The 27,356-nt window shown below is 40.8% G+C and overlaps 1 protein-coding gene across 4 annotated transcripts in view; it reads right to left on the bottom strand.

The window, feature by feature from the left end:
* Window positions 1–17,371, bottom strand: part of Kdm4c (lysine demethylase 4C) — a 161,066-nt gene extending 143,695 nt beyond the window's left edge. Inside the window, exons 1-4 of one of the 4 annotated variants that reach the window (XM_076934763.1) lie at window positions 17,197–17,329; window positions 9,779–9,838; window positions 5,679–5,842; window positions 1,083–1,258 (exon numbers count right to left, since the gene is read on the bottom strand). In XM_076934763.1, coding sequence (XP_076790878.1) covers window positions 1,083–1,258; window positions 5,679–5,825 — 323 coding nt within the window. In that variant the 5' untranslated portion in view covers window positions 5,826–5,842; window positions 9,779–9,838; window positions 17,197–17,329. Of the gene's footprint in view, window positions 1–1,082; window positions 1,259–5,678; window positions 5,843–9,778; window positions 9,839–17,007; window positions 17,161–17,196 lie in introns of those variants that run through there. The other 3 variants (XM_034502228.2, XM_034502230.2, XM_076934764.1) reach the window with 3 other exon arrangements.
* Window positions 17,372–27,356: the final 9,985 nt, after the last annotated feature.

The following is a 27,356-nucleotide window of genomic DNA, read 5'->3' on the forward strand; positions in this document are numbered from 1 at the left end:
ACTAGGAAGAAGTAACTTGGAACTGGGAAAGAGACTAGCAACTAGGAACTAGACACTTGGAAGGTAACTTGGAACTTAGACTAGGAACTAGGGACTTGGAGAGAAGAAGAGAGACTGAAGAATAAACCGGATTGAATCTGTCTGGTCTCCATTCTTTCTTCCGTCCTCATTCTCTTTCTTTCTAAACCCAACCCATGGACTGGAGCAGCTTGGGGAAGTGCAGGCTCTAACAATTTAGCCCCCAAGGTTTTTGGCAGTGCGGGTTCCAACACTGATAGCTCGGGCCGTAACATTTTTGGCCCCCAAACGTAGGGCAGAGCGGTCCGCAACACAGAAATACTTAAGATAAAGCAGATCAATGTCTGCCATTTCCTCCAGTATGTTTCTTAAAGATGTGTGAGTAGATAGCACAACTGGTATAGGACAAAGAAAACAGTAATATATCCATGTTTCTATATATTGGCAAAGTTCCACTTAAAGGACAAGCAGCACAGACTTTAGCCTCATAAAAGGACCCCTCCTGGACAAATCTTCCAGCCAAGTTCTCAAGCAGCAGCCCCCCCAATCAAAGCCTTACCAGTAACTGTGGCAGAGATCCTAAGCTTCCTCACTCATCTACTTGACTCCTAGGTTTCTGACTCTCATAATTATGAGCTAGCTTAAGAGACAAACTTTAAGAATTTGTTATATATCACAGATAACTGATAATAGATATTTTCCTATTCATTTGACATTGCTTTTAAATTGTTAGTACTCATTTTATTCTTAAACAAAACTTATGAATAAAAATTTCCCTAACAAAGTTAAAAAGAACTAAAAATCTCTGACAACTAAAAAGAAAAAAAAAAAAGAACCATTTCTAGATTTTACAAATGGGATTATAAAATGTGGAATAATTTCTTTAGAAATAAGTGAATATGAGTAAGCCATCATTTGAAGAACAGAAACCAGAAATGAAGACAAGAAATGACAGAGGACGCTCCTGCTTTTCAGTACAGCCTTCTCAGGTTCCTCTGTCTATTTGGCTTCTTGCCTCACAAACCTCTTTGGAAGCAATACAAACATAAACTCAATTGACTCACTTGCTACTGTTGGCCAGCTGCCTGAACTCCTTTACAGTCATGGCTTTTTTCTGGATGTTGTATTGAGTAAACAGTCCCGACTGCCCTGTGACCATCTGCTGAATTGGTGCTGGGATAAGCAAATTATCAATATCATCATAGCATTGTCTTGGCTTCCACTCCTTAGGAGGAATCACCTGAAAACAAAACAAAATATTAACCTGGAACTCCAAACTAAGTATTACACATCTTTTATTTTTTTCCAAAGAATACAATTTAACATTTTCTCAACACCTCTGTAGCAAAAGTACTGTAACACTCATTAATACGTTGCAGTAAGGATATATGATTCTTCATAACAAAATTTACTGACATTCATAACTACACTTGTCTCATTTTTAGTGCCACTCATAAACAATTGCTTTCACTGTCTTATGTTTTTTTTTTTTAAAGCCTACAAAATGACTAAGTGTAAAAAAGCTAAATGCCTGGGAAAAGCAAGACAAACTGAGGTTAAAGCTTTACATGTTTGAGATGGGTGTGGCCTAAGCCTAGAAGTCCATTTAAAAGGATGCTGGCTTGGGTATTTTACAGAGACCCTGAATTTCCCCTTTCTCCTATTAGTCCTTTTTAGACACCAACCTATGTGCCTTCCCACTGGTTCTCCTCGAAATATTTTCCATAATGTCTTCTGGTAACAAGAAGCAGCCATCTCAGGGATGTCACTTGCTTTGGTCATTAAGCAATTTAATAGTAATACCTTTATATTTAATGAGTTAAAGTAAAGGAAAGCCATTCTGCTATATTTCTATCAACTGTATAGACTACCTTCCTGCATATATCAAGATAGAATACATACTTTATGTCACTGTTTCCCCAAACCCAGGCATTTCCAGCTAAAACATGCATGCCCACTAGATATGTTGAAGCCAGATGCTATCTACAAACTACCAATAGAAGAACAATGCTATCTTCATCTTGCAGGCACGAGTACATATCTTTATTCTCTTGTGTTTATGAAGCACACACACATATATATGTATATGTGTATATGCATAAAGAGAGAAAAAAACAAAATTGGATTAATCTGAAATCAAACTCACTACAATTGAAGTAATCAAATACTGATTATTGTAAGTTAAGGCAATTATTGTAAATTAAGACAAATCAATGAAATTTCAATAATACATAAGAAAGGAATCACAAGGGACCTTTATTTCCCCACAGAAAAGAAAAATATCCACATCTGTATAGTCTGGATTTTTAACCAAGTAACATGGTTTTTTGGAGTTCTATACACTTAAATTACTTCAACCTCCAGAGTAAGAATAAGACTAGGTTAAATATAATTTGTGTGACAATGAGAATACAGCAAAATATAATTAGAAACAAGCAGTTCAGCTGTCGACCTAGTACAACAAAACATTATTATAGAATGTTGTCTTTGTCAATGACTGTTACATTGAGGGTGGGGTATATTGGACTCAGGTGTACTTGTAATTCTCATTAATTGTACTCTGTTACACCCTGCCATGGGTGTGCTCAGTGTGCCTACAACTCCCTCATGAGTAGCTGCTATTTCCTCTTCTACTTACTAAACAGGTCACCTTACCACTGGACAGTATACTAATCTCAGTGGACCAAGAGATGTTTTCAAGAAACAAAAAAAGGGACAAAAAAGGTTTTCATAAAAAGGTCAAATAATGAACACAATGTAGTAACACATATGCCATCACCCCACCATTCAATGATGGATGCAGGACAACCAGGAAATTAAGGTTTCCAGGCTATTCTGGGCTATATGAGAAATCTATCTCAAAAAAAAAAAAAAAAAAAAAAAAACATAGACAGACAGCAAGATATCTGGAATGCAGAAGGTGATCTCCAGCTTCTCTCTAGGCAAATAAAGCCCAAATCCTTGATAATGCATTATATTTCATTTCATATTCATGACAAATGACTGAAAAAAATAACACCTTTTGTTCAACTGAAAATAATTCCCCTATGTCTACCTCAAATGATAATCTGAAAGTTCTAAGACCAAAACTGAAAAGGCAAATGCTAAACAACTTTTACATTTACTTATTCTGTGTATGGGGAGAGGGGAATGGAGGCATGGGAAGTGCACAGCACAAATGTGGAAGTCAGAGGACAGCTACTGATAACAGCCACCTAACATAAGGAATGACCTCTAGATACAAAATGCCACAAACAGTAAAGAACTGGATTACAAACTATCTCCAGTATGAATCAAGACATCTTGTACACCAAACCTAGTTCTAAAGTTCTCTTCTTACCTAATAATTGTTGTTCATGCCATTTGACCATCACAATAGGTATGGAAAGTCCAGGAAAAAACCTTTCCCCTGTGAAAGTATCAGCCTAGCAACAGCCTCTGCCCATCTCATGCATTTATATGATGAAATCAGTCTTTGGTACCTTACTGAACTCTCCTATGAACTTAAGCACATCATTTACCATTATTTTTTAAAAGATACAATCTCATATTTTTAAGAACAAGAATAGATGAACATACTCAAAGATTGCTTCTCTTTTTAAGTGTTCAAAGCAGGGCTGGAGAGATGGCTCAGCAGTTAAGAGCACTGACTGCTCTTCTAGAGGTCTTGAGTTCACTTCCCAGCAACCACATGGTGGCTCACAACCACCTATAATAAAATCTGATACCTTCTTCTGGTGTGTCTGAAGACAGCTACAGTGTTCTCATATAAATAAAAATAAATAAATATTTTTTTAAAAAAAGTGTTCAAAGCTACCAAGAACTCTTCACTAGATCTGCACACTATCCCTGGGAAGACTTCCTGTGGACACTTGCTTTTAACAGCAAATTCATTTTTTACATAGAAGCCAGTGTAACTTTTTTTTCAAACAATGTCTCACCATAGCAAAAAAAAAAAAAAAAAAAAAAAAAACAGGGAAACATCTACTACTACATCTTCCTTCCCAATTTTAATAGTTAATATTGATTGTTGACTTGACAGAAGTCACCTAGGAGACAGATCTATATTGTATAACAGCGACGTGAACACCCTAAGTATGGGCTAAGATTCCGAACTATATTAAAAAGTAGAAAAAAAACCCTGGTGGTGGTGGCGCACGCCTTTAATCCCAGCACTTGGGAGGCAGAGGCAGGCGGATTTCTGAGCTTGAGGCCAGCCTGGTCTACAGAGTGAGTTCCAGGACAGCCAGGACTACACAGAGAAACCCTGTCTCGAAAAACCAAAAAAAAAAAAAAAACAAACAAAACAAAACAAATTGAACAACAGTATTCATCTCTTCCAGCTTCCATACTATAGAGGTGATAAATGTGCAGCTGCCTCACGCCCCTGCTACCATAAGGGACTCTATTCTAAAACAGTCAAAATAAATCATTCCTTCCTGAAACTGTTTTGTCAAACTAATCCATCTACTTTAAAGACCGTCCTTGTTTCTCATTACAGGTAGAATAAACCCCTGATGTACAACCTCAATAGGATGTAATCCCAGCATTTAGCAAAAAAAAAAAAAAAAAAAAAAAAATACCTCTGTCTTTTAAAAAAAAATAATAAAGTGAGCTGCAAAAATAATTCAGCAGCTGAGAGCACTTGCTGCTCAATCATGGGGATCAGAACTCAATCATGGGGATCAGAACTCAAATCTGAATAATCCTACTGGGTGGGTGACAATACCAGAAAACCTAGTTCTAAATGATTCAAAGGCCTTTTATACACTTCATAAGCATGCATGTGTAGGTGCACACACGCACATGCACACGCACACCCATCCATGAGTGGAGAGGCAGAGAGGACAACCTAGGATCCTAGGATGTTTTTCCTTAACTCCTACCTCCTACTCTTTTGACACAGGTCTCTGTGATGATTTAAATAGTAATGGCTCCCACAGACTTGTATGTTTGAATGTTTGACCCATAGGGTAGGAATGCGGCCTTGTTGGAATAGGTTGGCCTTGATGGAGGAAGTGTGTCACTGTGGGGGCGTGCATTGAGATACTCAAGTCCAGACTCAATGGCTCACAGTCCTCTTTCTGCTTCTTGCTGAAGAAGATGTAGAACTCTCAGCTCCTTCTCCAGCACCATATTAGCCTGCTCACCATGCTTCCAGTCATGAAGATAATGGATAAACCTCAGAAACTATAAGCCAGCCCCAATTAAATGTTTTCTTTATAGGAGTTGTCATGGTCATGGTATCTCTTCACAGCAATAACTACTAAGACAGTCTCTTTACCACCTTCTATGTCAGGCTGGCCACGAGTCTTCATTTGCCACTGCCACTGGAGGGCTAGGATTACAACAGATATGCTATTGGCCACAGATTTAATGTGGTTTTTGGAAACTGAATTTAAGTCTTCACAAGTTTGGTAGCAAATATTTTACCTCCTGAGCCATGTCTCTAACCTGGATTCTTTCACCCTAATTTTTTGTTTGTTTGCTTGGGAGGGAGGGAAAAGAAATTGTAGAACATAGTCTAGTATAAATAATCCAAACAAAAGAAAATTAAGTGTTCCAGGTGGATGAACAAGAATAGCAGGCACATTACACTGAAAGAACCAAAAACTAACAATGTAATTTCAAAGTCAAATGATAAGTCTGAACATAATCACCTTGGCAAGACCTGCTCGGTGGGCTCCTTTAGATTCCATGTATGCGAGGTATTTGTTGAACTCCCGAAACTCCTCCATGGAAGGTCTGAAGGTCATTATCTTACAGCTGGGATTTGGGGGACTCTCCACCTCCTCCGCCACCTCCATGATGGCTACAGATGTCTCTGCAAAGAAAAAGTGACCATCAACAATAGACTGACTCCTAGAAAAAGAGGCCTCAGGGGGCTTCCTAACATGCTCCTATTCTGCACACAGAATCACTAATGTCATTGTAAAACTGACCTCCAAAGAAACCTCTCCAAGTAAAAATGAATTTTCTAGAAGTACAGTCTATCACAGTGATAAGTTATTTCTCCACTGGTGGAAATGAGCCAATTCAAGCCAAGTTTGATTATATTAAAGGCAGGTTTATTGGGAAGCTGTTCTCAGGCAAGTTCACTGGCCCCAAGGGGAAAGTGAGGTGGGGAGAAAAAGCCCACACAGAAAGCAGAGGAGAGGAAGAGGAACACACACACACACACACACATACAGAGAGAGAGAGAGAGAGAGAGAGAGAGAGAGAGAGAGAGACAGAGAGAGAGACAGAGAGAGACAGAGAGAGACAGAGACAGAGACAGACAGAGACAGAGACAGAGAGATAGAGAAAGACACCAAGGAGAAGCCTCTGAAGGAGAAGAGCAGCCTAGCCACTGGGTTGGGGACAGGGTATGCCAGGAAAGGACTGCTGGGAGAACCTGGAAGTCAGGTCTGCTTTGATATGTAAGATTTGCATCTTAATCCCTTGTCCTAGGGTCTTCAAACTAACACACAGTCCCAGAGTCCTCAAATAAACACACATGTACTGGTCTACTATCTCATATATGCACATGTATAAAGGCCTAGCATATACACTGCATGAAAGATGTTCAATATCCCTAGCACAGAGCTGAAGTGTGCTTCCAGCTTTTTTTATAAGATGTTCTTCTATAATAATTTAAAAACCAATCACATGGAAAAAAAACACCAGAAACTAAGCTAATCTACTGAGGACCAAAACAGTACCAGAACATCGATACCGGAGGAGCTCACTCAGCTGGTAAGAGCTGTGCAAAACTGAAGTTCTGAATTCAAACTCCTCCTAATAAAAAGCCCAGCTCATGGCCATGTTTTGTAACTCTAGCATTGTGGGAGGAGGCAGAGACAGAAGGATCACTGGGGTTTGCTGTCCTCCAGCCTAGCTCCAGGTTCAACAAAGGGATAAGATAGACCATGATACAACACCTGATGTCCTCCTCCCTAGTCCCTTTCTTTGCATAGTAACACAAACTCCTACAAAAACCACATACACATATATAAATAACACACACACAATAAAAAAATAACTAATTTTAAAAGACTTTCATTCTATATCAAATCTGGCCCTAGCAAAACAGTCAGTAACTCAGCTCAGGCATCCATAGGATAGGGAACCCTCCCACCTTATATATCTTAATTCAAGGATAATCAAATCCTCATATAAACTGGCTTACTATTTGCATATATCCTACACATGTCTTCCTCTATTCTTTAAATTATTTATACCATCTAATACAATGTAAAGGCTAAGCCAATAATTGATGTTATTGTTTAGGGAATGTCTTACTCAGGATTACTATTGCTGTTGTATTACTATCAACAAAGCAACTTGGGGAGGAAAGGGTTTATTTGGCTAACACTTCTACATCATAGCTCATAATCAAAGAAGTCAGGATACAAACTCAAATAGGGCAGGAACCTGAGGCAAGAGCTGATCAGCAGAGGCCATAGTGGAGTGCTGCTGACTGGCTTGTTCATCATGGCTCATTCAGCCTGCTTTTTTTTTTATAGAACTCAGGTTAAGCAGCTCAGGGATGGCAACATCCACAATGGACTGGGCCATCCACCATCAATCAGTCACTAATTAAGAAAAAGTCCAAAAGGCTTGGTAACAGCCATGGAGGCATTTTGTTAATTGAGGTCCCTCTTCTCAAATGACTTTAGTTTGTGTCAAGTTGATATAAAGGAATCCAGCACAGGGAATAAAATATGATGGTACAATTTTTCTTTTTCTTTTTCTTTTTTTAATTTTTTTTTATTTTTTACATGCCATTTTTTCTTTTTGAGACTTCTGATACAGCCATGTATAGCCTGGAACTTTTTATGTAGTTAAGGATGACCTTGAACTTCTGATCCATATGCCTATACCTCCTACAGGGAAGGTTTGTGGTATTGAAAATCAAACTCTAGGCAACTATTCCTATAAGCTAAGCTACATCCTTAACCAGATGCAATTTATTGTAAGCCCTTGGTTGTTTCAATTCATCAATCCAAAAAAAAAAAAAAAAAGAACTCAAACGCAGAAAGCCAACTAACTGTACTTTACCCTCCAACAGTACTTAAACCAAGTTTCTCAAACAAGTTAAGATCTTTATGACTTCACATATTCCTTCCCTTGGAGCAGCCTCTGCACACTTCCTACCTCTGAGTTCTCAACTGTCTGTCCAATACAGAACTCAATGAGCCACCCTGTGCTCTGTGCTCTATCTCCTTGTCTACACCCATACTATAGACAGTAAGTTGTTTCTCCCAATGCTGGCACATCCCACTAGCCACTGAGTTATCAAGCACTGAAAAAAGACATTGATATATAGTCTTTCTCACATCTGCTCTAATAATAATATTAAATACAATAATTACTACAATAATATATATAGTAATAATAAAGAAGTCTTGGCCAGGCATGTACATCTTTAATCCCAGCACATGGGAGGCAGGTGGATTTCTATGAGTTTAAGGATAGCCTGGTCTACAGATCAAGTTCCAGGACAGTGAAGAAACCCTGTCTTGAAAGAAAGAAAGAAAAAAAGAAAGAGAGAGAGAGAGAGAGAAGGGAGGGAGGGAGAGAGGGAGGGAGGGAGGGAGGGAAGGAGGGAAGGAGGGAAGGAGGGAAGGAGGGAAGGAGGGAAGGAGGGAAGGAGGGAAGGAGGGAAGGAGGGAAGGAGGGAGGGAGGGGAAAGAAAAGGAAAAGAAAAAGTATCAAGAGGCTAGAAAGAAGGAACAGAGGTTAAGAACATTTACTGTTCTTACATAGGACCCTGATTCAATTCCCAAAATCAACATGGTGACTAACATAACATGACTATATATACATACATATATAGATATAGATATATAAAATATTATACATAAAATAATCACAAAATATTGAAAAGTCATTTTATAGAATGTCGCATTTGAGAAAAAAAAAATACATTTGTCCTAAACAAAGGAAAAGTTATTCAGAAAACAGATTACCAAGCATGACAAAACACATCTATAATCTTGGTACCTGAGAGGAAGAGGCAAGAGGATTTTGACAAGTCAGAAGTCAGCATGGTCTACATAGCAAACACTAGGTGAGGCAGCTAGAGTCCTACCTCAAAAACAAAAAGCAAAGCAACAAATCTAGTTTGCTTCACTAGCAAAAAATAACAGCAGAAAACTAACAAAACTACAAACTATCTGTGTGAAACACACCAGCTACATGAAATGAAACATTCCTTTTCTTCTGGCCAAAATACAAGAGTTACCTTGGTATCTGTCTGAGCAGAGGCAGCAGCCCCTGAAGAAATTGGAAATGCAGCTAGCAATTCAACAGTGACTGAATTCCTAACTATAGTTCCATAGACATTCAAAGGACCAAACAGTCCTGGCACTAATGTAATGAATGATACATACAATAATAAGTAAATGGTATCAATGCAAAAAAAAAAAAAAAAAAAAAAATGAGGGGGGGCAGCTTTCATCTTAAAGGGGATAAGAAATCAGTTCATTCTGGAATGTTTTAAAATGACTATGGAACAGGGAATACAGATTTAGATTATTTCAAACTCCATGTTCCAATATGGAAGCAGTTTCATGAGTTTTAGTTACAAAACTATGAGAATAGAACATGAGTTACAGAACAAAGAGAATTATAAATCAAGGAAAGTTTAAAACACATTGAATATCAGAGGGGCAGTTACAGCAAGACAGGCCCTAGAAGGGTCTCTGATGACATTCTTAGCATTTGGTTGGTGGAAGCTGGTGGTCTACTACGTAAATAGATTCCAAAAAGATTTTACCTGCATTGATGTTTTACCTTCAGCCTGATATAGCTGTCTCCTGAGAGGCTCTGCCAGAGTCTGACAAATACAGAGGCCAATGGTGGAAGCCAACCATTAGACTGAGGGGGGGGGGGGGCTGATGGAGGACTTGGAGAAGGGACTGAAGGAGCTGAGGGGGTTTGCAGCCCCATGGAGGGACCAACAGTGTCAATCAGCCAGAATCCCCAGAGCCCTTGGCTCCGGTGGACATAAGGGGGAAGAGTGGCCCTTGGGCCTGAGGGAGTTAGATGCCCAGGTGTAGAGGAATGCCAGGGCAGGAAAGTGAAAGTGGGTGGGTGGTAGAAAGGCAGGGGGAGGGGGTATGGATAGGAGGTTCTGGAGAAGAGACCTAAAAAGGGGATAACATTTGAAATGAAAATTAAGAAAATATCCAATAAAAGGAGAGGGAGGGAGGGAGGGAGGGAGGGAGGGAGAGAGAGAGAGAGAGAGAGAGAGAGAGAGAGAGAGAGACCTTAAAAAAAAGATTTTAGCTATTAGTCATAAGACTGCCAGGAGAAATGAATGGCTACTAGGTGCAGGTGACTAAAACTAGCCCAAGATAAGGTAACTACCTACTGGGTCAGCAACATTCCAACCACTCCACAGTATTGAAATTCTAATCAGTCAGTCTGGCTCGGTAGACAAGGCTGTTTTTCAAGAGTTCCAATTTACAATGGTAACTGCTAAGAAAATGCAGGGCCAACAGAGAAGGTTCCTGTTTCAAAGCAGGCAATGGAAGGTGGTTCAGAGAAATAAAATCCAGGAGATGCCTAAAGGAGAGAAATCTCTTAGGCTCTGTTTTTCAAGAGACAGCAAGGAGGCAGATATGACTGAAAACAAGACAGAGAAGGGTAGGAGGAAAAACAGGTAGAAAAAGAAGTTTGTCGAAAAAAAAAAAAAAAAAAAAAACAAAAAAAAGAAGAAGAAGTTTGGAGTTTATCTGAGTATGTCAAGAAGTAATTTTGGACTTCGAACCCGTATCATATCCAGTTCCTGAACTCAGTCGTTTTTTTCACACCATTCAAAGAGATGAGAGCTCCTTAAGTATACCTCTTCTGGGGAAACTGAGGCAAAAAAGTACTCTTGCTCACATTTTGATTTCTTGTTACTGTGAAGAGAGGGGGAAGACAAGGAGGAGGAAAGGAGGGAGTGAGAGGGGGATGGAAGAAGGAAAGCACCAAGGAGGCAAATTATACAAAGAAAATTTATCCAGACAAAATAGAAGCTTGTATACATATTGTGCACTGAGATCCAGTTAGTATTTGGTATATTCTGAAGAAAATTTCATTACAGAAATGAAAAATGGTGCTTGCTTCAGCAGAAATGAAAAAGTCAAGATTTCTAAACTGAGGCTAGAGATGTGTAGCTCAATTGTTCAATACTTGCCTTGCATGCATTAGGATGGAATTCAAACACAGGAAGGGGAGGCAGTAAGGGGAGGAGGGGTAGCTCTAGGCATTAGCAGTAATTCCAACACCCCAAATCCTCACACTTGTGAGGCTGAGGCAGGAATCACAGCTGGAGCTATAGAGCAAAACCGTGTCTGAAAACAAGGGAAAGGGAGGGTTCCAAGTATTGGAGGGGCATGCCTATATCCCTGCACTAGGGAGACTGAGGCAGGAAAATCACAAATTCAAGATCAGCCTGAGCTATGTAGAATTCGGAACCAGTATGGATAATAGGAGCCTGTCTTTGAAAAAATAAAGAAAAAGAAAAGAGCCCAGCCTGCAAATGCAGCTACTCTGGAGACTTAAAACAGGAGGATCACTGTAACTTGAAGGCTGGGCTACATAATGAGTTCAGTAGCCTGGGCCACACAGGAAGATAAGACCCCTAACTAAATTGCTTCCATGTTGGAACATGGAATTTGAAGTAACATAAATCTGTATTCCCAGGTCATGGCCACTCAAAATGGCTACAGAATCTCTTATTCCCTTTTAAAATGAAAGCTGTGGTTTTTGCATTGCCTGCATCTCATATCTAATAAATGCTTAGCATATTGTACATATTACGATTTTCTTTAAATATATGTAGAATATGCCACCCAGAAAAAAAAAACAGTAAATAATGGGCCATTATGCAGAAACAATTTCCTACTCCAAAATATCAAATTTATTAATAAACACATTCATCGGAAGAAGAGGTTGAGTTACAGGCCAGAGACGTGCAAAGGCACTGGACTCTAGCTGAGCTTTCGGAGAGGTGGCTGGGGAGATAAAATTAAATAAACAAAAAGTACAAATCAGAAGAGCCTAAAGCCAAAAGGAGTAAGAACAAAGCATCAACCTGGTTCTAAGCGCTAGGCGAACAGACAGTGGGAAATGATGGGCTGAACAAGGCCTCTCAAACGACAAGGTAAACTGCAGTCTGCTTCCCAGAAGAACTGCTGAAACGTGGCACAAAAAGGCTAACCGTCTTAAAGGGATTATTCTGACTGCATGGGTAGATTAGATCAGCTACCATGGGATATGAATGAGGACGTATTTTCAGTGTATCCCTTAATTCCAAGAGGCTGAGATGGAAGTGTGTAGGGGAGCTTTGGGAGTTGGGGGGTTGCAAAGTAAAGTGAGCTGTAAAATGAAAAGTAAAAATTGAGTCTATCTCACTTAATTAAACCTTATACCTGAAGGAAATTATGAATTATGTGTCAACTCCCTGTCCAAACTTATTGCTGGTATCTTGTTTCATTTAACATTACTTTTTAAATTCATACTTTAGGACTCACAATACCCTCTATAGTTATAAACACGAAAATACACGTTGCATGTATATATAATAAGGCTTCTATCCCCCAAACTCTAGGTTCTATCCCTAGAACTGCAAAAACAAAACAATAAATGATAGTATACCATACCTCCCAAGAAATTCAGATGAGAACCAATAGTGAAGAGAAAAGAATGGTGGCCCGAACCATTAATCTCTGAACTCTGACGGCAGGGAATTCCAGGCCAGTCAGAACTACAAAGTAAGACCCAGTTCCCAAAAAATGTTACAGCCAAACCTTGAGGTAGACTGATTTCCAGCTTCACGAGGAAACTCCACACTAAATCATAGACTGGCCGTACCAGTTTGCACTCCCACCATACTGAACAATCCTTTCCCCACCACCATCTGCTGTCATTTATTTTATTGATCTTGGCTAGTTTGACTGAGTTAAGATGAAATACCCAGATTTTAGTTTGTATTTCCCTGATGACTAATGATATTGAACATTTAAGTGTTTCTCAGACATTTTGGGGGGGTTTATCTGTTTGTTTTTGTGGGTTTTTTTAATAATTCTCTTGCCTAGTTCTGCACCCCATTTTTAACTGGGTTGCTTCCTGGACCTTCAGTTTTCTTGGTTCTTTGTACATTCTAGATACTGTAGCCTGTCACTTTGCCCAAATTATGGTGCCATTTTCCATATAAAAAGCTTTTCGGCTTCTTGAGGTCCCATTTATTGTTGATCCTAGTGTCTGTCCTACCAATGTTCTGTTCAGAAAACCCTTTCCTGTGCCAGTGAGGTCAAGATTATTCCTAACTCTTTTCTATCATATTCAGGGTATATGTTCTTATGTTGAGGTCTTTTGATCCATTTAGAGTTGAGTTTTATGCAGGAAAACAGATATGGATGTATGTCATTCTTCTACATGCAGTCATCCAGTCTAACTGCATATGCTTAAAGATGCTTTCTTTTCTCCCCTGTGTAATTCTGGCTCCATTATCAAAATCCAGGTGTCCAACGGTGTGTGGAATTATGTCTGGGTCTTCAATTTTATTCCACTGAGCAACACACTTGTTTTTATGGCAATCCCATGCTGTTATTATTACTATAGCTCTGTAATACAACTTGAAACCATGGACTACCTCCTTGCATACATATTCAAAGAACTCTACATCTTACTAAAGTGATACTTCTACATCCATGTTCATTACTTCTCTATACATAATAGCCAGAAATTGAACACAGCCTAGGTGCTGCTCAACTATTATATTTTTTAGATATGTGAGCTATGATATGAATAGCCACAGAAGTCCCTAGTGGGGGAGGGAGGGAGGGGTGCAGGAAGGCCGGTATCCCAAGGAAGAGAAAATAGAATATAGTGATGGAGAGACAAATGGAAAGACAGAATAGGAAGATCAGTTCTAGAAGGGAAATGGGAGGGCAGGGTAAAAGAGAAAATATGGGCAGGTACACTAAAGGCCTGTTGAAAAACCATATGGAAACCTACTACTTTACAAGTTCCTAAAATATATAATCTGTGAATGTAATCTAAGAGGAATCATCACATACTGAGGGAGACAATACCACAATAGATACCTGCCCAAATAGAAACTTTTACAGTGCTAGAAGGTACCATACTAGAGAAGAAAGTTAATCATCAGTATCACCCAGCTACAAACCCTATAACATACAACAACTGTGACCTGACTGCAAAGTATATTGGTATTACTGGAGTAAACAACCACTTTTTTTCTTGGATTTACCATGAGATGGAATCCATGATACTGATTTAAGTGGCCATGCACTTGAAATTGGTCATGGGTCTAGGGAAAACATCATTTTCTGTTACTCTACTAAAGGAACACTGCAATAAATGACTGCCACTGGCATGTTGCTATACCCATAGATCAGTGCCTCACTCAACCAGCATCACAGAAGCTTTTCCTTGCAGTAGACAGTAATTAAAACAGAGACCGGCAACTTCACTGTGTGCAGAGAACTTTGGAACACTCAGTCTACGTGGGATATCTTCATTAAATTTCTCCATCCCCAAATCTCAAGGGTCTCTGCAGACCAAGGTGGAAAGACTATAAGGCCATAAGCAATGGAGACTCCAAAGAAAGAGCATCTTCCAAACACAACAATAATGCACATATGAACTCATGGAGCCTGTGGTAGCACCAAAAAAATAATAATAATAATAATAAAATAAAGATGTGTCCAGCTTCAAGCAAATGAGGTCCCAGCTAAAAGGGTAAGTGGGCATGGAGTCCTACCCCTAAACAAGAGTCTGTTTGTATTGATAACTCCTGGAAAAGTCAGTTCTCTCCAATGGAGTGGCACTGGATATATCAACCACATGCCAGGGCAAGCCCTAGCCCAGAATTAGTTGACCAAGACAAAAAAGGCATATATTCCTTTTCCTCTCTCTCTCTCCTTTCTCCCACACCCATCCCCACTCCCTGGCCCCTCTCCTTCTCTCTCTGCCTAGGCCTGTGTCTATATATATATATATATATATATATTTTATTTTGTTTATTTGTGAAATTGCTATTTTTGTTAGTTTGGAGTTTTAGTTGGTTATTGGGTTTTGTAGGGAGCTTGAGAGAAAACATGAAGTATGTACAGAGGTGGAGAGGATCTGGGAGGAGTTTGTGGAGGGAACACAACAGGATCAAAATATATTGTTTGAAAAAAATATAAATAAACAAGAAATGGTACTTACAGGAGCATTAAATATTAATATGCAATAAAAGAAGACAATTTTTCTAGTCCATCGCCTTTACTACTCAGCCAGAACTACTGCTTCGAAGACAATTTTTTTTAAAAAGACCTGCATTACATATTGAACTTAATGACCGTACAGAATGTACGTGTGTTATCATTTTATCTCTAATAAATAATAAGAGGTAGCAAGGGCATGGCTATAAGCAGTAAGAAACACTTCTATAGAAAGTGGGACTGGAAATGTAGCTTGGTATAGTTTGCCTATCATGCACCAAGCCTTAAATTCAATCCCCAGGATTGAGTCAAACAGTGGTAATCCCAACACCCAAGAGGTAAAGACAAAGATTATCATTCACCAATCTATGTGGGGCTACAAGAGACAGTCTCAAGACAAAAGAAAAGGAGAGAAAGTGAGATAGGGGGAAGGGAGAATTAAGTAAGAGTTTTAGTAGCATAAAGCAAGCCTCAGCGTTGAGTTTATTGTATTACCAATTTTGTAGAGAACTATAAATATAATGTGTACTCTAAACACTAAAATGGGAAGGAGGGCCTAAAATTCCTGAACAACTAGACAGTACATTCCAAAACAAAACATGATAGGTTACCAGGCCAGCAAGCTTTAGTGATCATGATAAATAATAAAAAACAAACTTTTTTTCTTTTTTTTTTTTTTTCAATCTTAGAGACTAAACCTAAGGTGTTCAGATACTAAACATTGGCCCTACCACTGGCGCTATATCCCCTGCCCAGGAGGCGGGGACAGACCGTGAAATTTTAGAGAGTGAACCAGTAACAGTGCAGAAATATGACCGCCAGGAATCCCTGCACTGGTGAGGCAGAAGCAGGTGGATTTCCTTGCGCTCCAGGCCAGCTAGCATACAGAGTTTTAAGTCGGGCAGGACTACACATAATAAAACCTTGACTCAAAAACAACCAACAAAATATTTTTAAAGTCAATAGCAAACGTTTAAACCATCACACTTTTAAATTAGAATACTAGTAACTTTGGCAATAGAAACAGTGAAGCTCCCACCCCTCCCGCCCTTTTTAAAAGCAAAACTCAAGTGGGTGAAATACAGCAAAGATTGGTGCTAACCTAAGCATACCGAGCCTATCAAAAGCGTCTCCCGGGCACCGAATTCCTGCAATTCTAACAAGCTTTATAAGCAGTGCTAGGTAAATCAACAACTGTGAGTGGCTATACTGAGTGCAAGAATAAAAAAAAACAAAACAAACAAAAACAAAAAAAGTTTGCTAAGTCTTCTCTGAGAGCACCTGACCAAAGGCACTACGTTCGAGCTTGCCGGGCTCAGCCACACCGGCGGCTGCCTTCTGAGTCCATTAGGAAAGCATCAGAACTGAGTCCAGCTGCTTTCACAGCTGAGCGGAGAACACCAAGTTCTAGCCCGGGCTAGACCGCCTGCCTTCACTGCCGCATTACCACCGCACAACACGCCCTCTCTCCCTGGCAGTTCACATGCCGCATCGAACTCGCATTTATTAAGCGCCCACAGTCTACCCCGCATCATGGCTCCCCCCCACAGGAACAGCACAAAGAAATGGCCTCAAGACGGAGGAAAGAAAAACGAAAGGATCGTCTGCTAGGGCCAAGAACCAACGCGAGTGAGGGTCGGGCTACCTGCTACCTCGAGGATCGGGACATCCCGACCCAAGGGAGGCTCGGAGGGCGCACAGGCCCAGCCTTCCTGGAGTCGGCCGCAGAGGGGTTGGTCGGCGCCCCAGACCACACAGGCGTGGCAGTCCCGAGCAACACTACCTCGGATCGGCTCCGCGGAGGCCGGCGAGCGAGCTCCCGAACCCGGAGGGCCAGAATGGACTGTCAGGGCCGCCTCCTCCCTCCCAGCTGACTGCCGTGCACCGCGGAGCGCCCAGGCCCGTGCCTCCCTGAGGTGATCAGACCGAGGCCGCCACCCTTCCCGCTCCGTCCGGACCAAGAAGCGGTTACCTGCGCCGCTGGCGGAGGTCCAGACGCCACCCGAATGAAAGGGACGAAAGTGCGGCCTCCCCTGTGGGTTTTGGGAATCTTTGGAAGACTTGTTCCGCACTAGGTGACAGCTGTTCGCTGCGCACGCGCAAGGGGCACCACCACGGGATCCCTCCGCCGCTCCCCTCCCTCCCAGCTCCTAGGTGGGCGGGGCGGCTCGGGCGCGTAGGCGGGGCGGGCTGGCGCTCCCTGCGTGTGGCTCTCGCGCCCCCACGTGACCGCCGGGCCGGGCGCTCTCTGGGTCACGTGGGTTTGCAAACTGCTTAAAGGGGCCGGACACTTTAAGCCGAAGCTTCCGCTTCTTGCTTAGTCTAAGTTGGCTGCGGCGTGTTTCCTTTTGCCTCGGGGACAGGCCCCTCTCTTCTTGCCCTAAGTAAGGAAAACACTGAAAAAGCAGAGCAGGCTGGTCCAGCGATCTTTGTCGGATCACTCGCTGTGTTCTCACAGGGCTGGACCTGAAATAAAATACTACGCAAATCACGCGCCTGCCGGGACTCGATGCGAGTCAATGGGAACCCTCGGTGCAAGAACGGCTGGCTGATTTTTTTTTACCTCGCGTGAAGGTGGTCTGGAAGGCCAGGCCCACGATGATATGGTCCTGCGCCGGTACACCAACCAACGGACTGCACCTCTGAGCCTCCTTAAGTCGGAGATCCCAAGTGAGCACGGTGTTCCCAAATTCCTAGCAACCAGCCTGCCCTTGAAGGAAAAGGCCTAATTCTTAGACTAGCGAATTCTTGGTTAGGGAACCTGAGTTGAGTTACCTTGCTACATGTCTGTGTAAATCTGACTTCCAAGACGGCAGAGGAATCACACTGACTTCAAACTCTTGCTGCCAGATACGTGGCTAAACACTAAGTGCTCTGCAAGGCAGACAGTTTTTACTGTCCCACAGTTCCCAGTTGGGTCTTTTGTTGCATTTCCTCTAATAATTAAGACTGACCAGGTATATACAAAAGTGAGCACACAGGGCCATCATAACGTGTTGTTTTGTTACCAAAAAAAAAAAAAAAAAATTTCTAGTGATGTGGTGGCGCATAACTAGAACCGAGGACTTGGGACTAGAGATCAGAGGATTAGGAATTGAAGGTCATTCTCAGCACAAAGTAGACTTGAGGTTAGCCTGGGCTACGTGATAACGCTGTCTCAAAAACTGATCACCACTTTTTTAAAAACTATCTCAACATATAAATTTAAAACGTCCTTAAATGTGTTTCTTTTTTTTTTTTTTATTTGAAGGAACACTAAAGACAGATGGAATTTGGTTAATTAACTGAAAGAGAATGAGATTTAGAAACCGTATTTCTTCAACTGTTAAAAAAACATCTTAGGGTTTGGGGGAAAAAAAACAGTACTGAACTTACCTACAGTAATGAACTTACCTAACTTATATAGTCAACTGGTAATTTATGTGTATCTTATAGAGATTGCCAACCATCCACAAAGGCAATTATAATATAATAAAACCATATACTAAATATACTAAATACTAGTATATACTAGAATATACTAAAACCATAGATACATATCTTAAAATTTTGTGAACTAGAAAAGTTGCACGTATATTAAATAGTTGAAATGGTTCCATGAATAAGCACTCTAAGTATCTTTGTTAAGCAGAGAGATTAAAAAATATATCAAGCCCAGAGTATTGGCACACATTTTTAATCCCAGCTTTTAGGAGACAAAAGAAGACAGATCTCTAAATTCAAGGCCAACTTGATTTACAATGTAGATCAGTGTGAGCTGCAAGGATAAACATGAGAAACCTTATCTCAAAAGAAAGAAATAAGGGGGAGGGGGGTGTGAAAAAAAGTATATCCACAGTTGGGTGAATTAAATCAGTCTGAGAAAGACAAATACTTCATCTCATTTATGGACCCTAGATATTGTATACACACACACTCAGCATACATACTAATGACATGAAAATAAAAGCAAGACTGCCTTGGGAAAGGAGAAGACTAATGAGACTAGTGAGTGAAAGTGCAATCTAGGAAGGTGTACTTAAAACATAATATACTTATAAGAAAGTAGCTTTAGTCAACTCTGTATAACAGAAATAAAAGTCAATTATCAAAAGTGTGCCATCTGCGCTCCACACCACTGTACACACACACAAACACACACACACCCTGGTTTGGCAGTATGCCTTGAATCCCAACATTTGGGATACAGAGCCAGGTGGATCTATTGAGTTCAAGGCCAGCCCAGCCTTGATCAAGTTCCAAGACAGCAAGGGATGCAAAGAGATACCTTATCCCAAAAACAAAACAAAAAACAGAAGTTTTTTTTCAAAGCTTACTGGGTGTAGTACCACAGGACTTTATGGTCTCAGCAATGGCCTGTGGGTCTCCGTGAGTTCAAGGCCAGCCCGACTATATATAGGTTAACTGGAGCTAAATAGTAAGACCGTGTCTTAAAAAAGAAAGGAAGGAAGGAAAAGAAGAAAGGACTGTGAATAGTGCACATGTACGTGTGTGTTTGTGTAAAGAAAAAAGTGACAAATTGAAAAAAAAAAAGTAAATCTAAGTACGACAGGTATGCCCAGTCATAAAGGAGGCAAGGGGGGAAAAATAAAACCCAAAAAACAAAGGACTAAAGAAGCTGTCTGCTGGATTAGACTGGAAACCTAGTGTCCTAGAACAAAAGGCCTGGAGACCTGAACTCCCATCCCTTCACACTTGCAGAAATACAATGTTGCACAAATAGCATTTGTTTTAATATAGCAAGTTACATTGTCCTGCTTTTGTTGTTGTTGTTTGGGATGTTTGATAATTTGGGTTTTTTGTGGTTGTTGTTGGGGTTTTGTTTTAGTTTTTTTTTTTTTTTTTTTTTTTTTGGGATTTTTTTTTTTTGAGACAGGGTTTCTCTGTGTAACAGCCCTGCCTGTCCTGGACCTTACTTTGTAGATCAGTCTAGCCTTGAACTCTCAGAGATTCACCTGTCTCTACCTGCTAGTGCTGGGATTAAAGATAACACCACCACACCTGCCTAGATTCTCCATTTTTAAATCAGGTTTACTTTTCCTGAATTCACTTAGCATTTTTGAAATAATACTCAAAGGCCCCAAGTTACTGCTTGAGGCTTTTTTTATGGAACCTAAAGGAAGGAGGGAATGATGGTGATGGTGGAGTGGAGGAGGAGGAGGAGGATTATGATGATGATGTGTCTCTTTGTGGGGGGGGTCTCTTTTTTGAAGCAGGATCTTCTTATGTAGCTGTAATGGCTACTTTTGTCAGCTTGACTACATCTGGAATCAACTAAAACCCAAACAGCTGGGCTGTGAAAGATTTTTCTTGCTTGGGTCATTTGAAGTGGATCATTTAGACTCAGACTAAATCTGGTGTGCACCTTCTGATGGCAATCCTTATAAAGGAAGAAGAAAGCTTTTGTTTGTTTTTTTAAGATTTATTTATTTATTTTATGTTTGTGAGTACACTGTCACTCTCTTCAGACACACTAGAAGAGGGCATCAGATCCCATTACAGAAGGTTGTGACCCACCATGCTGGGAATTAAACTCTGGACCTCTGAAAGAGCAGTCTGTGCTCTTAGCTGCTGAGCCATCTCTATAGCCCAGAAGAAAGCTTTTGCTTCTTGCCTTCTTGTCCACTTGCTGATGCTGAGGCTTTAGAACACACTCTTTCAGGATTTCAGCATAGGCCGAAGATCAGCCTCATGGACTGTCAACTGTCAGATTCTTGGTCTTCCTGTGAGGAGACAGTTATTTTTGGACTATCCTGTAAATCACTCCAATAAATGACAGAATGTGCACTCGCACACAAATGCACACACACACACATTTTATTCATTCTATCCGTTCAGTACCTTTAGAGAATCCTGACTAATACAATAAATCACCATGGCTTTGTACGAGAGGTGAGCCTCTAGCGTCAGTCTCACACACGTGCTAGGTAGGCAGTCTTAAGTTACCAACATCTAGTAATTCTTTTTTTTTGGGGGGGGGGGGAAGTGCACAGTTCGAGACAGGGTTTCTCTGTATAGCCCTGGCTGTCCTGAAACTCATCTTGTAGACCAGGCTGGCCTCAAACTCACAAATCTGCCTGCCTCTGCCTCCCAAGTGCTGGGATTAAAGGCATGAGCTACCAATGCTTGGCGTAATTCTTTATTCTTAAAATGTTCCTTTGCCTGTAAATCCTGTCATTGAACTTCACAGCCTGTTCTGAAACCAGATCTCACCACCTGTTCTTAATAAGCCAATTAAAAGGGGAGGGGGAGTGGAAAAATAAATAAATAAATAAATTTATTTGAAAACAGAAAGAGTGGATTTATTTAATGTTCATTGGAAAGAGAGATTTAAAAAAAAAAAAATCAGTGAGTTCCCTGAGATTAAAATTTAAGTAGAGAACCAAGACATGTGCATCTAAGCACTCACCATCAAGGCTTGTTTTCAGCAACCATCATTGACTAAGCCTCATTCTTAATGCAATTGGGCAGTCTGACAGATTGCTAAAACTATGAAATCTCTTTCCTGGAAATTCCCCCCTAGGTGTGGTGCCTTTTCCTGATCCCAGAATGAGTTCCTATTTCTTTCAGGTCCATTTGTTTCAATAGTCTGAAAGTCAGATTGAAAGACATGTTGTCTCTTTATAATATATTCATTTCTTCCTGACCTTGACTCTACCTTGAAACACAACTTTTCTTCCTAAGACCACCAAAGATTTCAGGAAGTATCTCTAACTGTTCTCTTGGATGTCCCCAATGTGGATAGGACCTAAGGAGACCCAAGAAGCTCTATGCTTCTATTTTCCTGTCCCTATCTCTCATACTGTCTAACCTCATCAACAGGTCCCCATTTAATGAATGGTCCATATAGTCCAGGCTAGTCTCAAACTGTCTAACCCATCTAGGCTAATCTTGATCCTCTTGCCTACACTTCCCAAATTCTGGGATTACAAGTGTGAGCCACCACAACTGGTTGGTGTTGTTCTTGTTGTTGTTCTTGTTCTTCTTGTTGTTGTTCATTTGCTTCCAAAGGCTAAAGTGCAGAGGGATGTCCTGGTGAATCACCAACATCATGTGTTATCCTAGCATTCTATTCTCCATTCATTAGTTCATGAGTCACTGAAGAAACAACTGGGTACAGAGAAAAGCACATATCCACAGACTTCTCCTTCACTTCTCATACTTTTTCACAGAAGCCACTTGTGAATTAAGTCTGAGTGTGTTTAAAAATTTGTTTTTGGCTTATTTGCAACAGTCTCCTATAGTCTAGGTAACCTTGACCTTTCTACATACTTAAAGACATCCTCGACAGCCTACTTGTGCCTCTCAAATCCTGGGATTGCAAGTACATTCCATGATGCTCAGCTCAATTTATAGAAATACCTCCTTCCAAAATTTGCTATATTGAGAAGCCAGAATCAAGCAGCCTGCCTACTCATACCATGTCCTAGAAGTGACCTAATGTTGACTGGAAAATTACAAGCTTTTTTTATTACATAGTTGCTGCAGGATATTTTATCACTGTGAACCCTAAGATTGTATTATTTACTGGAAAATAAAACTGCTTTTAGCTACTTCGTGGCTCGGCCTCAACTCACACCTTTAATTCAAGACCTTTCTGCTTGAGCATTGTAAACAGGGATAAATAAAGTCAACCATAGGTCAAAAGTCAGAGGAAGCAACCAGCTGACAGGAAGTGGACATAGGATGATTAAGAAAAAACAGGGAATTAGGAGGATGGAAAGAGAGACGTACAAAAGTAGAAGTGGGAAGAGTCAGTTTGAAGGAGGTTTTGGGTTACTGTGAGAGAGAGGAGGAGAGCTTGCTTTGGGGATGTCAGCTGAGGAGTAAGCTCAGCTGAATGCTTTTTCTGCCTCTCTCACCCCAGCATCTGGCTCCTGAGTCTTTATTGGTAAAATTGAACCTTTGAGATATTTTTTAAAAACAACATATAATCAAACTTGGAGTTCATAGTCATGAGTCACTTAGGTATTCACTAGACAAGTGAACTTGACTCTGGAGAAATTATACGTGCTAAAAGTATATTCTGCTATCCGTTGCTACAGGTTCTTGTTATTTTATCAACTGTAAATAATCATTTTACTGGGATAATCAGTGTCTGGAGTGGAAGTTTTCAGTTTCTTGTTTCAAAGAACTGAAATAAGGACACACAGATTTCAAAGTAGCAAAGAAACTTTATTCAAAAGTAAAGTGATACTCATCTAAACTTAGTTCATGTCATATCAGCCTCTACCATGATTCCCTACGCAGATAAAACTAAGAATGCATTTAAATAGAGACTTCCCTAGTTTTGTGGATGTTAGAGGAGGAGAAACTTACTCCATTGTTTGTAGTATGTATATGCATGTGACTGGATTGTACATGGGGGTTTGGGTTACTGTGTACATTTTTAGGAGAGTGATATGAATGCATAGTACATGCAAGTAAGGATCTCAGGCTGATGAGTGCACTATTGAAGAGGGGTTTGTACATATCTCCAACATTGCTTATGTGTGCCCACTTCAGTTGAACATAGTATATGTTTACAATCTTAGCATTTGGGAAGACAGAGACAGAGGGATCAGGAAAACAAGGCATCTGTGGCTAAATAATGAGTGAGTCTGAGTTCACACCCTGGGTTCCATGAGACTAGATTTCAAATAAATAAGTTAATAAAATAAAACAGTACTTAAGGATTGACGATGCACATGCCTGAAAATCCTTCTTGTTCATCAACTCAGCAAATAAACATCCATTCATCATCTGCCTTATGCACTTAATTATTCAGCCTGGTACCGACATTTAAACAAGGTAGACCTGCCCATAAAGTGCCTCAGTGAAGCCACTGGATACCATCACCACTGACAAAGCTATTCCTATTGACCTAATTTCATTAGCTATATTTAGCATAAGAGGATTATCTGCCTAGCAGCTGTACTGTTTTAATCCGATTAATCCCTTTTCACTTTAGATGATGTGTTTTATTTTTGTTTTGTTGTCTTCCAGACAGGGTCTCATGTATGCCAGGCTGTCCTAGAGTTCACTGTGTTGCTAAGAGCAGTGTTGGGTACAAAGGGTATGGGTACTAGACACTATTCCATTTAACCTTCTAAAACCCATAGACATTTACCTTGATCTCTCCAGCCTCCTCTACCAAGATACTCTTACAATATGGTCGTCACGCATTTCTAACCCCTGATGTTCTCAGTGGCTTCTGCTTGTGATTTTTGGCACAAGGGCTTTACTCTAGACTTCCAGGCCAGTCCTTGGGGTCGGCTCCCTTGTTCCTGAGAGCTACAGGACAACATGGCCACCCTTTCATTTCAGTCACACCTTGCCTTGAACAGGCTCTAGTTTGGGTGAACGATCTCTACCCTCCATATACTTCACACCACATACCCTTGGAAGGATAATTGCCCATCCTATCAACTGTTAGCATAGGCTTTAAAAGACTTCCTGGAGTTGACTAGCACATTAATTTGCATTCTATTGATTTTGTCTAGGAACTCCAGGTTGACACAAATCTTACAAACTTCTTAGTCAGTTTTTTCCCCCTCTTTCATCCCATCTTGGTAGATTTTGCAGTTTATAAACCAAATTTATTTGTTGGCCTGCATCGTTTAGATTTGTCAGAGCTTCTTCTAAAGTAAAGATTATGGCCGACCATAAGGCCCAGGAACTGTACTAAAACCACACATCATTAGTGAGGTCCCTGTTGAATCAATCCTCCTTTTTATAAAAAGCCTCCTATAAACATAGCTCCATCAAGCCTAGAAAATTTGTCATCAAACACTGCCTAATTCTCTCTTTCCTTTATGGTCTTCTAGTTTGTGGTCCTCGTGCAGACCTCAACTGTCAGTAACCAGTGCATCTAGTAAATCCTATAACCCAGCTCATCAGGGTCCTGATCTTACTCACATTTCTCTGGATGATGTAGCAATCTCAGGAATGGATGAATAGTTTTATTATCCAGTTTCTCTATTTCACAGCTGAGACTGATCCTATTTCCCTCCATATCCCAAAACCTCATAAACCAGGCTGTGACCGAGTCTTTTATTGTTGTTTAAATGTCTTCCCACATTCAAGCAGTTGAGAAATAAAACACTATGAGGGCCTCTTACAGTGGGCCATTTTTAAGATTTCCACTTCTTGCTGGGTAACATATTTTGTCTTTCTTTGTGTTACAGGTTGGACCTGTATGGGTATCTTCTATCACCTGTATCTTCATCTCTTCACCCCCTTTCCCCATACTTCTTCTTTTTTTTTAATTGTATATTTTCTTTATTTACATTTCAAATGTTATCCTCTTTCCTAGATTCCCCTCCAGAAACCCCCCCCATCTCATCCCACCTACACCTGTTTCTATGAGGGTGCACACATACACACACACACACACACACACACACACACACACACACACACACACCTGCTTCACTGCCCTGGGATTTCCCTACACTGGGGCATTGAGCCTTCACCAAGGGCCTCTCCTCCCTCCCATTGATGCCCAACCAGGCCATCCTCTGCTACATATGCAGCTTGAGCCATGGGTCCCTCTATGTGTACCCCTTGGTTGGTGGTTTAGTCCCTGGGAGCTCTGGAGGGATCTGGTTGGTTGATATTGTTGTTCTTCCTATGGAGCTGCAAACCAATTCAGCTCCTTCAGTCCATTCTCTAACTCCTCCATTGGGGTCCCTGTGCTCAGTCCAATGGTTGGCTGCAAGCATCCACCTCTGTATTTGTCAGGCTCTGGCAGAGCCTCTCAGGACACAGTTATATCAGGCTCCTGTCAGCCGGCACTTCTTGGCATCCACAGTAGTGTCTGGGATGGACCTACGGGTGTGGCAGTCTCTGGATGGCCTTTCCTATTGTCTCTGCTCCACACTTTGTCTCCGTATTTTCTTTAAACAGGAGCAATTCTGGGTTAAAAATTTGGAGATGAGTGGGTGGTCCCATCACCCAACCGGGGGCCTTGCCTAACCTCTGGATATGGTCTCTACAAGTTCTTCCTCCACTTTGTTGGGCATTTCAGCTAATCTTAGCCCTGTTGGGTCCTGGGAGCCTCTTGCTTTCCTGGCATCTGGGACTTGCTGGAGGCTACCACTACTTCCCCATCCCTCATTGCTACATACCTCTGTTCAAACTCCTGACCCTCTGCATATCATCCCAGCCTCCTCTCATACTTGATCCTGCCCCCCCCTTTCTCCCCTCCTCCTGTCTTCCTCCCAAGTCCCTCCTAACCTCTACCTCCCTTGAGTATTCTGTTCCCCCTTCTAAAAACTGAAGCACCCACACTTTGGTCTTCATTCTTCTTGAGCTTCATATGGTCAATTGTATCTTGGGTATTCCAAGTTTTGGGGCTAGTATCTAATTATCACCCAGTGCATACAGTGTGTGTTCCTTTGTGACTGGGTTGCCTCACTCAGGATGATATTTTCTAGTTCCATCCATTTGCCTAAGAATTTCATGAAGTCATTAGTTTAATAGCTGAGTAGTATTCCATTGTGTAAATGTACCACATTTTCTGTATCCATTCCTGTTGAGAGACATCTGGGTTGTTTCCAACTTCTGGCTATTATAAATAAGGCTGCTATGAACATAGTGGTGGAGCATGTGTTCTTGTTATATGTTGGAGCATATTTTGGGTATATGCCCAGGAGTGGTATAGCCGGGTTCTCAGGTAATATTATGTCCAATCATTTAAGGAACCGCCAGACTGATTTCCAGAGTGGTTGTACCAGCTTACAGTCCCACCAACAATAGACCAGTATTCCTCTTTCTATTCTCCACATCCTCTCCAGCATCTGCTAACACCTGAGTTTTGTTTTTGTTTTTGTTTTTTTTTTTTAAGATTTACTTATTTTATTTATATGAGTACACTGTAGCTGTCTTCAGACATACCAGGAAAGGACATCAGATCACATTACAGATGGTTTTGAGCCACACCATGTGGTTGCTGGGAATTGAACTCAGGACCTCTGGAAGAACATTCAGTGCTCTTAACCTCTGAGCCATGTCTCCAGCCCAATACCTGAGTTTTTGATCTTAGCCATTCTGACTGGTGTGAGGTGGAATCTCAGGGTTGTTTTGATTTGCATTTCCCTGCTAACTAAGCATGTTTAACACTTCTTTAGGTGCTTCTCAATCATTTGAGAT

Source organism: Arvicanthis niloticus, chromosome 5, assembly GCF_011762505.2.
Source record: "Arvicanthis niloticus isolate mArvNil1 chromosome 5, mArvNil1.pat.X, whole genome shotgun sequence".
NCBI lineage: Eukaryota > Metazoa > Chordata > Mammalia > Rodentia > Muridae > Arvicanthis > Arvicanthis niloticus.